Source organism: Cydia fagiglandana, chromosome 21 (assembly GCF_963556715.1).
Source record: "Cydia fagiglandana chromosome 21, ilCydFagi1.1, whole genome shotgun sequence".
Taxonomy (NCBI): domain Eukaryota; kingdom Metazoa; phylum Arthropoda; class Insecta; order Lepidoptera; family Tortricidae; genus Cydia; species Cydia fagiglandana.
In genome coordinates, this window is record NC_085952.1 from 8,510,892 (window position 1) to 8,525,092 (window position 14,201).

At 38.7% G+C, this 14,201-nt stretch overlaps 1 protein-coding gene across 1 annotated transcript; it reads left to right on the forward strand.

Annotated features, from left to right (window-relative positions):
• Nucleotides 1-8,442: 8,442 nt before the first annotated feature.
• On the forward strand, nt 8,443-12,819 carry LOC134675001 (BTB/POZ domain-containing protein KCTD9). Its single transcript, XM_063533147.1, has 6 exons — nt 8,443-9,102; nt 9,513-9,712; nt 10,143-10,278; nt 11,369-11,443; nt 12,107-12,225; nt 12,513-12,819. Exons 1-6 carry the CDS (start codon nt 8,544-8,546, stop codon nt 12,627-12,629), a joined length of 1,206 nt encoding a protein of 401 aa, XP_063389217.1. The 5' UTR covers nt 8,443-8,543; the 3' UTR covers nt 12,630-12,819.
• The last annotated feature ends 1,382 nt before the right edge of the window (nt 12,820-14,201 follow it).

The window sequence follows — 14,201 nt, forward strand, 5'->3', positions numbered from 1 at the left end:
ATACCTATGTAACGTTTGTTCTTTACGGCCTAGGCTAACCATTTCCGGAATAAAACGACTTACAGTTTTTCACAGATTTGATTCCGTTTATTTCCGGTTGGATATGGAGAATTTTTATAACTCTTTGAAAGTGTTTTTCTTGGATATTATTTCCAAGATCGCCCACTTCGTTTTTCTTTTATTCTTTTATGATATACATACATACATCGGGGTTTTCGGTGCAGGAATGATTTCGTGTATATTTATAACTTTGTTTATTGTACGTAGGTAGTAAGGTCCAAATGTGCTTAATAGAAATGTTAAATTAGTATCGTTTTTTACAGTTTTTACCTTCACCGAAAACCTGATCATGATGATATACGAGGCAAACGAGCAGACGGATCACCTGATGGTAAGCGATTACCACTGGCAACCAAAATCTTAAAAACTAAAAATTATTAAGGCGACATAGTTGGGTGAATTGCAAAAGAATTGTACATAGTTAAAGATCTGTAATTATCCCACAAATATATACCTATGTACCTATTACCCACCACTTAGGACCGTATACAATATACATAAGGTATTATAATTATATGGTCCCGAAAATGAAACCATGAAAAAAAATGTTTAATACAACTTGGTCGAACAATACATGACTTCGTTCGATTTCGTTATCTGACCCTATAGTGATAAGTGTGACCTTAGCATTTAACTCGCTGGCTAAACGTTGCAAAAATACTCTACAAATATCTACCTATCCTATAAATATCAGGTCAAAGATACTATACAGAGAGCTCTATTTAAAGTTTTTTACCTACACCATAAAGTTTTAATTAACAATATCTGATAACACCCTCTAATAAAACCGGCGGGCGTATATTAGGAATGTTATGAAAGTGAAGAAAGCGTAAGACGTATGTCAGGATCGTAGCAAGTGGAAATCCCTGGTCTCTGCCTACCCCTCCGGGGAATAGGCGTGATTATATGTATCTTCTTCCTGGCGTTATCCCGGCATTTTGCCACGGCTCATGGGAGCCTGGGGTCCGCTTGACAACTAATCCCATGATTTGACATAGCCACAAGTTTTTACGAAAGCGACTGCCATCTGACCTTCCAACCCAGAGGGGAAACTATTCCTTTTTGGGATTAGTCCGGCGTGATTATATGTATGTATGTAAGTGACTTAAGGGGGAGGCCTATGTTCAGCAGTGGACGTCTTATGGCTGAGATGATGATGATGAAGTGACTTACCCTCTAAAGCCATGAAGATCGCCGCTCCCATAACACTGTACAACACCAGGCACAACATCAAAAAAAAATGCGTGAACCATCGCTTCGACAAATGCTTCAGTTTACCAACAATCCACAGGGCAGTCTTTTCACCGAAACTTAGTCCACTTTTCGCCGTATTCCTTATAAAGTCCGACGCTTGTGTCATATGTAGATACCATTCTGGGTTGAAATTGGGATGAAACTTATGAGATTCTGGAGTTCTTGGTGGGTAGCCGAGGTAATTATTACCGGTTGAATATCTTGGGACGGCTGATGGAGGGCCGGCATATGGTGATTGGGGGATTTGAAGAGTTATCTTGGGTCTGCTTAAGCGCTTCGGCGCTGGCGGCGGCGGGGCAGGATACTTTGGTGCTTCGTCCATAGCTACGTCTTTTGTGCTAGTTTATTGCGTACACTTAAGCGGCGGCGTTTAAGCGCCGTATGTATGTTTAGCTCACGCACGTCCGCGAAATACTCGCCGTGGCTGGACACTGACTTTATAAATAAGATGGAGTTAGTTCCCGTTGTGTCATCGGTGCAGATTACGCACAATTCCCTTTAAATATTAATTTGGCGGGTAACGTTTCTGGGGACTGTCTGAGGATGTAGCCAAAACAATCGGATGAGTTTAGTTGATATTTATTTAAAATGTATGAATCAAAATATTCAAAATACAACGTAACCAGTCAAGCACATAGCATATACCGGGTGTAGCCTGTAACACGAACAAATACGTAATTAAAACATAGATTGTACTCCTCAAACGGTGACACGTTTGTGCAACAACTTTTAAAAAATATGAAGTATTTTACTGCCTATTTTTTCATACAAAATAAATATTATCTTCAATGGACGTCATCGCCACGCCATATCATTGTGATTGACGTTGCTTGTCACGCCTTAAACATAACAAATTTCGCAATACATTGCGTCTTAGAAAAAACTTTAAAGTGTATTAAAAATCAAACCACAAGTTATTTTTAAAAGTCGCTGAACAAATGTTGATCAGTATGAGGAGTGCAGCATACAGTTTAATTTTTTGCTCATATTACAGGCCACACCCGGTATACCTAGTTAGTTAAGAGTTATTTATTTATTCTTTATAGTACAAGGAAAATACAAAAGTACAAAAGATGGAAGGCTACAAGGCATTCTCCACCTCACCAGTTACCTTCGGGCGAAGCAGATAACTTGTAGGCTTAGATATAAACTAGACTTAAAAAGAAATATGTACAAGTACATATTACCTACTACATAAAACAGAAATTAAAATCAATTTGAAACTAAAATAGACCAGAAAATAGACCTTTAGATGTTCTTAATGTTTTCTATTTGCATAATTAATTCATTAATGTAAGTTAGTCTACGTTAATTACTTAAGTAGGTACTAGTTAGTATTCGTTGCTAAAAATTGTTATATAGTCGCCCTAAAAAATGTATTAACTGTAGGTACAAAGAAAATAGAGCGCGTTAAAGTTTTGTATGTAAAGGGGCCCACAGATTACCAGTTCGCCGGACGATATCAGCCTGTCAGTTGTACGGAGCTGTCACATTTTGATTTTTACTGACAGGCCAATATCGTCCGGCGAACTGCTAATCAGTGGGTCCCTTTAAACTGGTACTTGCTGGCTAAAAACCAACGTGATGTTTTTGCCGTCTTTTACGTAATTGGTACGGAACCCTTCGAGCGCGAGTCGGGCTCACAATTGGCGGGTTTTACTTGTCACAAAATACTAAACTATAACTCTTCATTAAGTCTCAATCCAGCTGGAGTCTAAATATACTACAGCCGTTATCTTAGTGGTCCCAAGGCGTGTCTAAAATCTACAAAGCCGACAAAGATAAGGCACAAAGGTCGTACGGTACCCCTTTCCTTTGCGAAATCTCTTGGGTTACACAATTAAGTAAAAGGGAGGTGAGGGAGGTATGGGAGGTGACAGGCCGAAATATTCTTGGCCGTCACAACAGCTTTGAAATCGGAATCACAGGAATATTGTAGTTGATTGATGAAAATGTGTGGGCGCACCCGAATTGGGTAGGCCCCATCTCCAACATAACAGTCATAGAGCATGGTAACGGCACCAATCATGAGACATTTCGTGAGGTGACAACCAAAACTCACCAACTATAAAAATACTAACCTTGTTTTTAAAGTATGGTTCAATATGGATGGCAAAATATGACGTATTTTGTGACACCTCCACACTTTATCGTGTAAAAGTCATTGCAGACGGATTCTATTAGAGTTAAACTGCGATACTTTCTGATACGGATTTGATAGCACACGCAGAGTGCAAGTGTTATTTATACTTAATAATTTCATAGAAGTTTAACGTTTAATGGCTCCTCTATACTATGGGCCAACGCCGGCCACTCCAAGGGACGCCGCCATGCAGTAGATTGAGATAGCAATATCACTTGCTCCGGCTAAAGTTGGCCCATCGTGTAGAGAAGCCATAAATAACACTTGCACTGCGTGTGCTATCAAATTCGTTGCAGACTTATGTTGATCTAATTCCAACAGTAATTTCCTATCAGTTTTATTAGTAAACGAAGTTTTCGTGTAGGCAGATAGTTCTTAACTCAATGCCAGATAGGTAGAAGAAACACAGAGCAGATGCGAATGAGATAATCTTTCGCCTAACACTTTTATTGTTTGCTATTACAGAGAGTTACTTTGAAATGAAGTTCGCAGTTTATACAAAACATTTACATAAAATTTTATGATCCGGTTGGGTGGTCGGAGTGAATCAATTAGAATTATAGAAAAGATAGGTTAAGAAAAGGGTTATTAGGTATATCTCCTAAAAATAAATACTTATTTTGCGAAATAAGAAGGTACATACATAGACAATATATAATTAAATAGATTAAGAATGGGTCACTCACGTATTTTAAGTCGAAAAACGCTCGATATGTTTTTCTACTTAAAATTCGTGAGTCTATTCTTAATATATTTAATATGTCTGTGTCACGGAAGTTTTCTTATTAAAACTACATATAGGTACTTCTTCTTCTTCTTCTTCCTCGCGTTATCCCGGCATTCTGCCACGGCTCATGGGGGCCTGGGGTCCGCTTGACAACTAATCCCATGATTTGACGTAGGCACTAGTTTTACGAAAGCGACTGCCATCTGACCTTCCAACCCAGAGGGTAAACTAGGCCTTATTGGGATTAGTCCGGTTTCCTCACGATGATTTCCTTCACCGAAAAGCGACTGGCAAATATCAAATGATATTTCGTACATAAGTTCCGAAAAACTCATTGGTACGAGCCGGGGTTTGAACCCGCGACCTCCAGATTGCAAGTCGCACGCTCTTACCGCTAGGCCACCAGCGCTACAATGTCAGAAAAATAAGCAATTTTCTACTCACTATAGCAATTTTCCCTCATTGAAATGATGGGGTAATTGGCCGCTATATGCCGCGTTTTATTTTTGTTTCAGTACGATACCTTTCTCTTTAGCCGAGCATTTTCATTGGCTGCACGAGTGCTGGGGATTCGCGTTTTTTGCAGCCAGTGTAGCTTGACCTCGAGATCTCTTTCTCTCTCTCTCTCTTTCTCTCTCTCTCTCTCTTTCTGTCTTCTCATCTGAGCCATAAACCCGTTTGACATTACTTTACTTTACCTCCACTTAAAAATATTAAAAACTTTTATCATAAGAGTTAAGGCTAGGTATGCGTGTTTCCAGTAGATATCAAAAAATAACTACTTATAAAATGGGCTTTAAAGCCTATTTTCTTACTTTCTTCTTATAGGCGACCTTAACGTTATAGGTGCCTACTTCTTAAAATATAGGTATAGGCGTGGTAAAACCTTACACTTCTTAAAAGTTGTACGATAAAAGTCTTAGAAATATGTATCCAAATCGTTAACTTTTGTACCCAATGTCTACGTAAGTACGCCGCTTTTCCTGCACTTTTTTGACTCACTCGCTTTTGCTCTGCAAGCGATACGATTTACATTTTTCTGACTCAAAGAAATTCACGGAAGCACTTATGTCAATGTCGAGTTTCATTGAATAGGTAAATATATTTTATAAGTTCACGTGGACATTTTCATCTCAAATTTATTTTATTTCCGATGTTCCTTTGAAATCATTAATTGGTGAATCACAGTGTTTTTATACCCCACTGAGAAAAGCATAAACGCGCAAAGTTTGTTTTGAATAAGGATAAACGCGCAAAGCTTATGCAGATGGCGCTCCATGTCAGGATTTTTGGATTTGACAAAACTTACTGATGGCGCTCCACGTCAGGATTTTTGCTCCTCCGTCAGGATGTTTGGTCCTCCGTCAGGATGTTTGGTCCTCCGTCAGGATGTTTGGTCCTCCGTCAGGATGTTTGGTCCTCCGTCAGGATGTTTGGTCCTCCGTCAGGATGTTTGGTCCTCCATCAGGATGTTTGGTCCTACGTCAGGTTGTTTGGTTATTGAGCCGTATTAAACTGGGTAATGAATTAATGCTTATGCAAGCCGGTAGGAATCGAGTTCTATGGACTCTCCACTGGTGGGGTCCCCACTTCTCTTTGCCAAATTTTTTTTATTAAATCCGCTCGCACTATTGCCTCAGCCTTATGATGCGGAAACTGATAGCAACCGTTTTCTTTTATAGTTACTTTATGGCATAGTAAAAGGGCGTAAAACGACCCATGTTTATTTCTCAACGACTTTTCGTGTACGATTTCGTGGGTGTTTGATTTATTTCTTAATATTTATCGTGCTATGATCGAACGTTTTTAGGGTTCCGTACCCAAAGGGTAAAACGGGACCCTATTACTAAGACTTCGCTGTCCGTCCGTCCGTCCGTCTGTCACCAGGCTGTATCTCACGAACCGTGATAGCTAGACAGTTGAAATTTTCACAGATGATGTATTTCTGTTGCCGCTATAAGAACAAATACTAAAAACAGAATAAAATAAAGATTTAAATGGGGCTCCCATACAACAAACGTGATTTTTTAACAAAGTTAAGCAACGTCGGGAGTGGTCAGTACTTGGATGGGTGACCGTTTTTTTTTCCTTTTTTTTTTTGTTTTTTTTTTGCATTATGGTACGGAACCATTCGTGCGCGAGTCCGACTCGCACTTGCCCGGTTTTTTATGATAGGCGTAATCCATGTGCTTATTTGCCGCCATATTATCTGGGCGATCCCGGCTGAGTTTAACCGAATCGTAAACTTTCGGGCTTATGAGATCTACTTACCTTTTCGTCGGACACTTTCTGCCATCTTAGGGTTCATCCACATGTTACGTCACACCAACTAAGAAATTCTGTGTGATGTAATTAATGGACCTCTTACTAGGTGGACAGAGAAGTCCCATGGATGCTTCGGTAAGTACCTGCACCGCATAGGGAGGGAGGAATCCCCCATGTGTCATGAGTATGGCGCGCAGGTAGACACTTCTAGTTCCGTACCGCAAAAAAAAAACAAAAAAAAGCAAAAAAAAAAACGGTCACCCATCCAAGTACTGACCACTCCCGACGTTGCTTAACTTTGGTCAGAAATCACGTTTGTTGTATGGGAGCCCCATTTAAATCTTTATTTTATTCTGTTTTTAGTATTTGTTGTTATAGCGGCAACAGAAATACATCATCTGTGAAAATTTCAACTGTCTAGCTATCACGGTTCATGAGATACAGCCTGGTGACAGACGGACGGACGGACGGACGGACGGACGGACGGACAGCGAAGTCTTAGTAATAGGGTCCCGTTTTACCCTTTGGGTACGGAACCCTAAAAAGGTGGACAGAGAAGTTATTAAGGTATACGGTATACGGATATCATCAGATGCAATTTTTCAATCCACCAACCCACACCGAAAATTTAAATTTAAAACATTCTTTAATTTGTGGCGCGTCCATAAAAGCCGATTCCCACCGGTTTGCCTGTTTTTGGACGTTTGACCACAGAGTTGTAAAGGAAATATGTTTTTTTTTTTTATTATGAATGGGCTTACTCATGGCCACAGACTAGCCGAGGCGTAGACGTGGCCTACGATGGAGCGAGCTCGCCCAGAAGGTGCCTGTTCACTCTTGATTTGAAGGTTGCCGGGTTATAAGAACACGGAAATATAGACGCCGGCAGGGAATTCCATAAAAAAAAGCCAAATAAGTCCCGGCTTGCCTATGGATTATGTTTGACGCGCCGCCACTGGTACATACATATATTTCTTATTTCATACTTTGTTGTTCTTGTCAGAATAGGTGTAAATTGTGTCAATGTCTGATCGTATAGATCAGAGAGTTTATGATGGCCATCTGGGATCGTGGAATCGATAAACAAATGTATTAATACTTTGTCATACTTTAAACGGTTATTTTACTAGAGTCAAGCGTAAAAATAAGGTGCACTCATCATACTCAAAAATATATCCCATAACTCTTATGGTAGCCAATTAAGAACTATGGGACATCTTTTTGATTAAGTTGTATGCCCCCATATTTTTACGCTTGACTGTACCTACCGGCACTTAAACTTTCAGCGGAGTGTTTTGATCAGGCAAGGCTAGGATTGTATTGTAAAAATATTAATCCCTGTACCCCCTTACATCCCATTAGAGCCTCTACGTGTTAGCTTCTTCTCCGCGCACGCCTCTCAAATGTCCGGAACGCTATTGTTGCGTGTTGGGTACAGACATACAATCTTACACAAATCGACATACTTATAACTCTTATAAGACTTGTGTATATGTACCTACTTACTTTCCTCTTTGTATAGTTCCATTAAATATAAAATAAAATACTGTATTGATATTGCTGATATTGAAATACTGATTTATCATTCCTTGTCACTGAAAAATATTTAATATTCTATTTTAAATGGTTTTGTTAGTTTAAATAAAACTATTTAGTAATGCATGGCAGAAAAATTCAGATCAAGGCCGAATATAAAATTAAAAAGTAGGTCATGCTATTTTTCAGTTTGTACTTTGGTTCATTTTACGTAATATTATTATCTGCATATTAATAAAAAAAAAGAAATAGAAAACTTTATAGTGTGTTGATAGTGTTGGCTTTTTTAAACTTGCCAATTAATATAATACAGATTAATATAGGTCATATTTGCTTAAAAATTTGTTACATTTATTAAAATCCAATAAAGTAAAGATATAGAAGCGTGAACAGAAACGACATGATGAGTAGAATAGAAATATATCATTTTGACAGCTGTCAGTTAAGAAGAATGACATTTAGATTTGTCATTGTCAACAAAGAAATCAATCGAGTTTTCGTCTATTTATTTTAAACATAAAGGCATATTTATCAGTTAATAACACATTAAAACATATTATGAAACGTGTGTACATTTACAGAGATAAATCAGAACAAGATGGAAAGCTTATTACTGTGGAAGCCTCGTTGGAAACCGTACTTTCTCAAGCAGCGACACTGTTTCAGCTATCTGTAGATAATGTGCAATTATACTCGGCAAATGACTGCCAAATTCATGATATACGTGCTATAAGGGATGAGGAGAAGATTTATATAGGTTTGAGCGACGAAGCGTCTTCCACGGTGACGAAATCGATTGAAAACTTGTCTGTGTTTGATGTCGTAGAGAAGACGGTTTCTGACTGGATAACATTGAACGTTGGTGGTAAACACTTCACCACATCGCGGTCTACATTGCTGGCTAAAGAGCCAATGTCGATGCTGGCGCGCATGTTCGCTGGAGACGACGATAAAGAGTATTTAATGAGGCCCAGTGCAAGGGATGCGAGTGGCGCGTACTTAATAGATAGGAGCCCGGTGTATTTCGAACCGATACTTAATTATTTGAGGCACGGAGAAGTGATATTAGATAAGCATGTGAACCCCAGAGGGGTGTTGGAAGAGGCTGTGTTTTATGGTATGTTTAGGGCTACCCCTTTATTATCAAATCTTTTACATTCACAGTTCAATATGTTCTTCTTCGTATCCTTTAGTCTACCTAAAGCTTAAATACAATTATTTAACACATTCACTGCCAGCGAACCACAAGGCGGTTTTTTGTTCATAGGCCCTTTCTGCTACACATGGTTTTTCAAACGATGTAATTTGTAAAACAATGTACTTTTTGTCTCTTGTTCCATGTCAGTCAGTCTGCCTGTCACCATAATAACCTATATATTTGTACTGTATTTATTTATTGAAATAATGTTCAATACCTACATTTGTGTTTGCATCATCTCATCATACAGTCCACCCAGTAGATATCATGGATGCTTCACCAACAAAAGTTCAGCTCTTTAGTTTTTATAATATTTTTAAATATTTCAGGAATAGAATCAATGATACCGCAACTCAATGAGCTGATCGAGAGCTCGGCCTCAAATACTGGCACCAGCCAAGCTCTGAACCGTATGGATGTGGTGAAGGCGCTCATCATGACTCCAATCAGCTCAGAACTGCGGTTCCAAGGGGTCAATCTAGCTGGAGCGGACTTGAATAAGCTGGACTTGAGAAATATTAATTTTAAGGTAATATTGAAAACTATACATTATTTTAGTCAAATTAAGAGCTAAGCCAGGTTTGTGGGTTAAAGACTTTGTTGTTACTGACTCAAGTAATGTGAAGATGTCTAATATATCAGACCAAATTTTGCAAAGTAGCTACACTTCGTGTGATTTTGTCCATGAATCTCATGATACAAGTTGTGAGGAATAAAATATCTTCTTCCTCGTCTGACAAAGATTACTCTAATCCTTAGCCATAAGCTAGTTATTTTTATGATGTAGAAGGCAAACGAACAGATGAGTTGCAAATGCGTTGCCAGACTTTAAGATGGCACTACAGTGTTTTCTTGAAGATCTTATATCTTATAAGGCTGGCTTATGCCTGGATATAGATTATCTTGTAATTTTATGCCTCCTGCAATAAGCTAGACACATTTTTATTGTTAATTTTCAGTATGCCTGCCTGTCATACTGCAATCTCAGTGGTGCCAACCTCTCCAACTGTTGCCTGGAGCGCGCGGACCTGTCGCACGCGAACTTAGAGGGCGCCCAGCTCATTGGAGTTAAAGCATTGTGTGCCAACATGGAAGGTAAAACATTGTATATGATAGAAACTTGTTCAGAATCAAATCCCACAAAATTAGGCGTGGCTCACTCCGCGAGTTCGTCGCGTCGCAACAAATACATCCGTTCCACACTAATTTTGGTGGCTAGCCATAAGCCGCGCATGGCGCTGTTGCCACCTAGCGGTCATATCTGTCCTGATCGTAACAGACGCGTTTTGTTAGAGAGTGAGTCGTCTGTACCTAGTAGGTACTATTATTTATTCTGTAACAAAATCTTCCCACCTGAGGCAAGCTTCCGCCCTATGGCTATAGGGCTATCATCTGGTGAGGCCCTATTCTTCATTGTATAGTCACAGATTTTATTGTTGAAATTTGTTGCACGACCGGTGCTCGTAGAGAGCCTTTTCTCATTCTCATAAGGCTTGTTTTGAAATAGCCAGTCAATTAACTACTACGTATAACAATACTTAAAAATAAAACCGGCCAAGTGCGAGTCGGACTCGCGTTCCAAGGGTTCCGTACATTACACAATTTTTAAAAATGTATTTTTTTATGTGAAACGTGAGTGAAATCTCTTTAAAAAATCCGTAGGGGTCGGATCAAAAACTAAGTAGTTAAGTCCGACTCACGCTTGACTGTACATTTCTAATAGGTTTTCCTGTCATCTATAGGTATAGACCTATTTGATGTATTTTTTTCAAAATTTTAGACCCAGTAGTCTCGGAGATAAAGGGGGGGGAATGGTCATTTTTTGGCTATTCTCTTGAATTACTTCTAAACTGTTTATTCGAAAATTATAAAAAAAATATATTTGAGATCCATACAATAAGCTCTTTCATTTGATATGTAACATGATATAGTTTGAAAAACTTTATTTTTTAATTTTCTCATTTATCCCCCAAAAGTGGCCCCCATGTTTAAAATGCATTTGTGTGTGTACCAAATTTCAACTTAATTGGTCCAGTAGTTCCGGAGAAAATCGGCTGTGACAGACGGACAGACAGACAGACAGACGCACGAGTGATCCTATAAGGGTTCCGTTTTTTCCTTTTGAGGTACGGAACCCTAAAAAGAAAAAAAACTATTCATGCAATATTATATTTTGGTGTTTCAGGAGCAAACCTGAAAGGGTGTAATATGGAAGATCCTGCCGGCGCCCGAGCAATCATGGAGGGAGTTAATTTAAAAGGTTAGCGGTTAATTTAAATGCTGCTTTGCTTGGTTTTCTATATGTCGGCGGCCGATCGTAAGATCAGGCATATCGTGAAATTCCTAGGCATATCGTGAAACGTGAAAATCTTTGACTCGTTCCCTGAGTCGACGGAGTCCCGCTACGCGGGGCTTCTATTTCTGGGCAGTTTGCACTTCGGACATCTGAAGCAACCTAACCACAGAATAAATAATAGTACTAGGTACAGAAGACTCACTCTCTAACAAAACGCGTCTGTCACGATCAGCACAGATATGGCCGCTAGGTGGCGACAGCGCCACGCGCGGATTATGGCAAACCCCAAAATTGGAGTCGAACGGATATACTTTTAGCTACCTGTAGCAAAGCGACGAAATCGCGGAGTGAGCCACGCCTGACCTAACTAACCTATCTTACCTATATATTGGTTTAATGTGACTATTCTCAAAACAAGACACAGGAACATTAGGATCTGCCTGATCTTACGATCGGCCGCCGACATATACACCATCTAATAGCTCCTAAGGAATCGCCGCGAACGTGAGTGTGGAGTCGAATGCGCAGATCTGCGAAAATTGGAGCAGGCTTTAAACATTATAAAATGTTCTAATCAAGTAATTATTATTCTAATCTGAAACCTGAACCTCTTTCTTTATTTTCCAGGTGCAAATCTGGAAGACAGCAACATGTCAGGGGTCAACTTGCGAGTGGCAACACTCAAGAATGCCAACCTACAGAATTGCGTGCTTCGTACGGCGGTATTGGCTGGTGCCAACTTAGAGGTAAGAAATCTTTTGTTAAGGCCTCTACAGACGTCACCTATACTTGCTAATAAATAAAAAAAGATACTTGCATGCGATTTATATTATAATTCGGCATTGGTCGATTTATTGAATACAGTCTTTCAAGCCATTTCCGTCAGTAGATAAGAGCGGCAAATTTAAAAAAAGTAAGTGCGAAGGGTTTAGCATTCTATAGAAAATTTCCAATACGCGGTTTTTTCTACTAACAAAGTCGTTTGTTCCGTCGTGAGTAAAAATAGCTTTTAAATATTTTTTTTTTGTTTCAGTGCTGTGATTTATCCGGAAGCGACCTGCACGAAGCCAACCTCCGCGGTGCCAACCTTAAAGACGCCGCGTTTGAACTCATGCTAACGCCGCTGCACATGTCCCAGACCATACGATAGATTAATAAAATAGATAAACCAAGGGCCTATTGCATAATAAAATACTATTAGTGATTTTGCATGTAAAATCACTAATATAATATATAATGCAATACGGCCGGTTCCATTTTGGCTATAGGTCATACATAATAAGCTGACATTTATTGTGATTTTACTAATTTAATTGAATAAATTATTTATTATTCGCTTATGCTGTGTCTATTTATTTTATAAAATGTTCCGTAAAATTATCCTCGTCAAAACTTTGTCAAGACCATAGTCTAATAAAACATGGTCTTCTCTTCCGAGAAGACTTCCACTTAGCGCCACTTGCACCATCCCACTAAGCCGAGGTTAACCGATTAAACCGTTAACCCAGTGTCAAATTGTACTGGTACCATGGGGTAACTCCAGGTTTAACAGGTTAACCCCGGGTTAGTTAATGGTGAATTTACTTAAGTCCTACTTAAATGGTAGAATACAAAGGGTCGATGTGAGTGGACAGCGATCACCGGGGTCATTGGTCTCTATGGGTGTACCACAGGGGTCAATATTGGGGCCTTTCCTGTTCCTTATCTACATAAATGACTTGCCATTCCTTGTAAAGACCCACCATGACATAGTATTGTTTGCAGACGACACCTCACTTATTTTCAAAGTCAAACGACAGCAACAAGCGTACAATGATGTAAACGATGCTATTTCAAAGGTAGTAAATTGGTTCAATGTTAATAATTTATTGTTAAATGAGAAAAAGACTAAATGTATTCAGTTTGTCACTAGTAGTAACGTAAGGCATGTGCAAACAAGTGTCATTGTGAAGGATGAGGAATTGGAATTAGTTGATAGTACAGTTTTTCTTGGTATAACTTTAGATTCTAAACTTCAGTGGGGTCCCCATATTGCTACTCTTTCGAGTAGACTGAGTTCTGCAGCTTTTGCAGTGAGCAAAATCCGTCAGTTAACTGATGTGAAAACAGCTCGATTAGTATATTTTAGTTACTTCCATAGCATTATGGCATATGGTATTTTACTGTGGGGCGGTGCTTCAGAGATAAATACCATTTTTGTTCTGCAGAAGCGGGCTATTCGAGCAATATATAAATTGAACCATAGAGACTCACTTAGAGATAAATTCAAGGAAATTGACATAATGACAGTGCACTGTCAATATATTTATGAGAATATTCTGTATGTACATAAAAATATTGTTAATTTTAGGAAAAATTGTGACATTCATAATATTAATACTAGAAATAAACATAAGCTCGCAGTGCCCTTCACACGGCTCCATAAAATTAAAAAATCATTCATGGGTAATTGTGTAAGATTTTATAATAAACTTCCAAACCATATTACTGAATTATCAATTAATAAATTTAAAAATTATGTAAAGCGTAAACTTATTTCTAAAGCTTATTATACCACACAAGACTACATGAGTGATAAAACAACGTGGGATTAATGGTGACTCGAAATAGATAATTCAATATGTATGTACTTCTTTGTTAAGTTTTATTGACATTTGTTATTGACATTTAGATTTTATTCTAGAAACATTCTAGACTAGTATTTTTTATACAATTTTTTTTT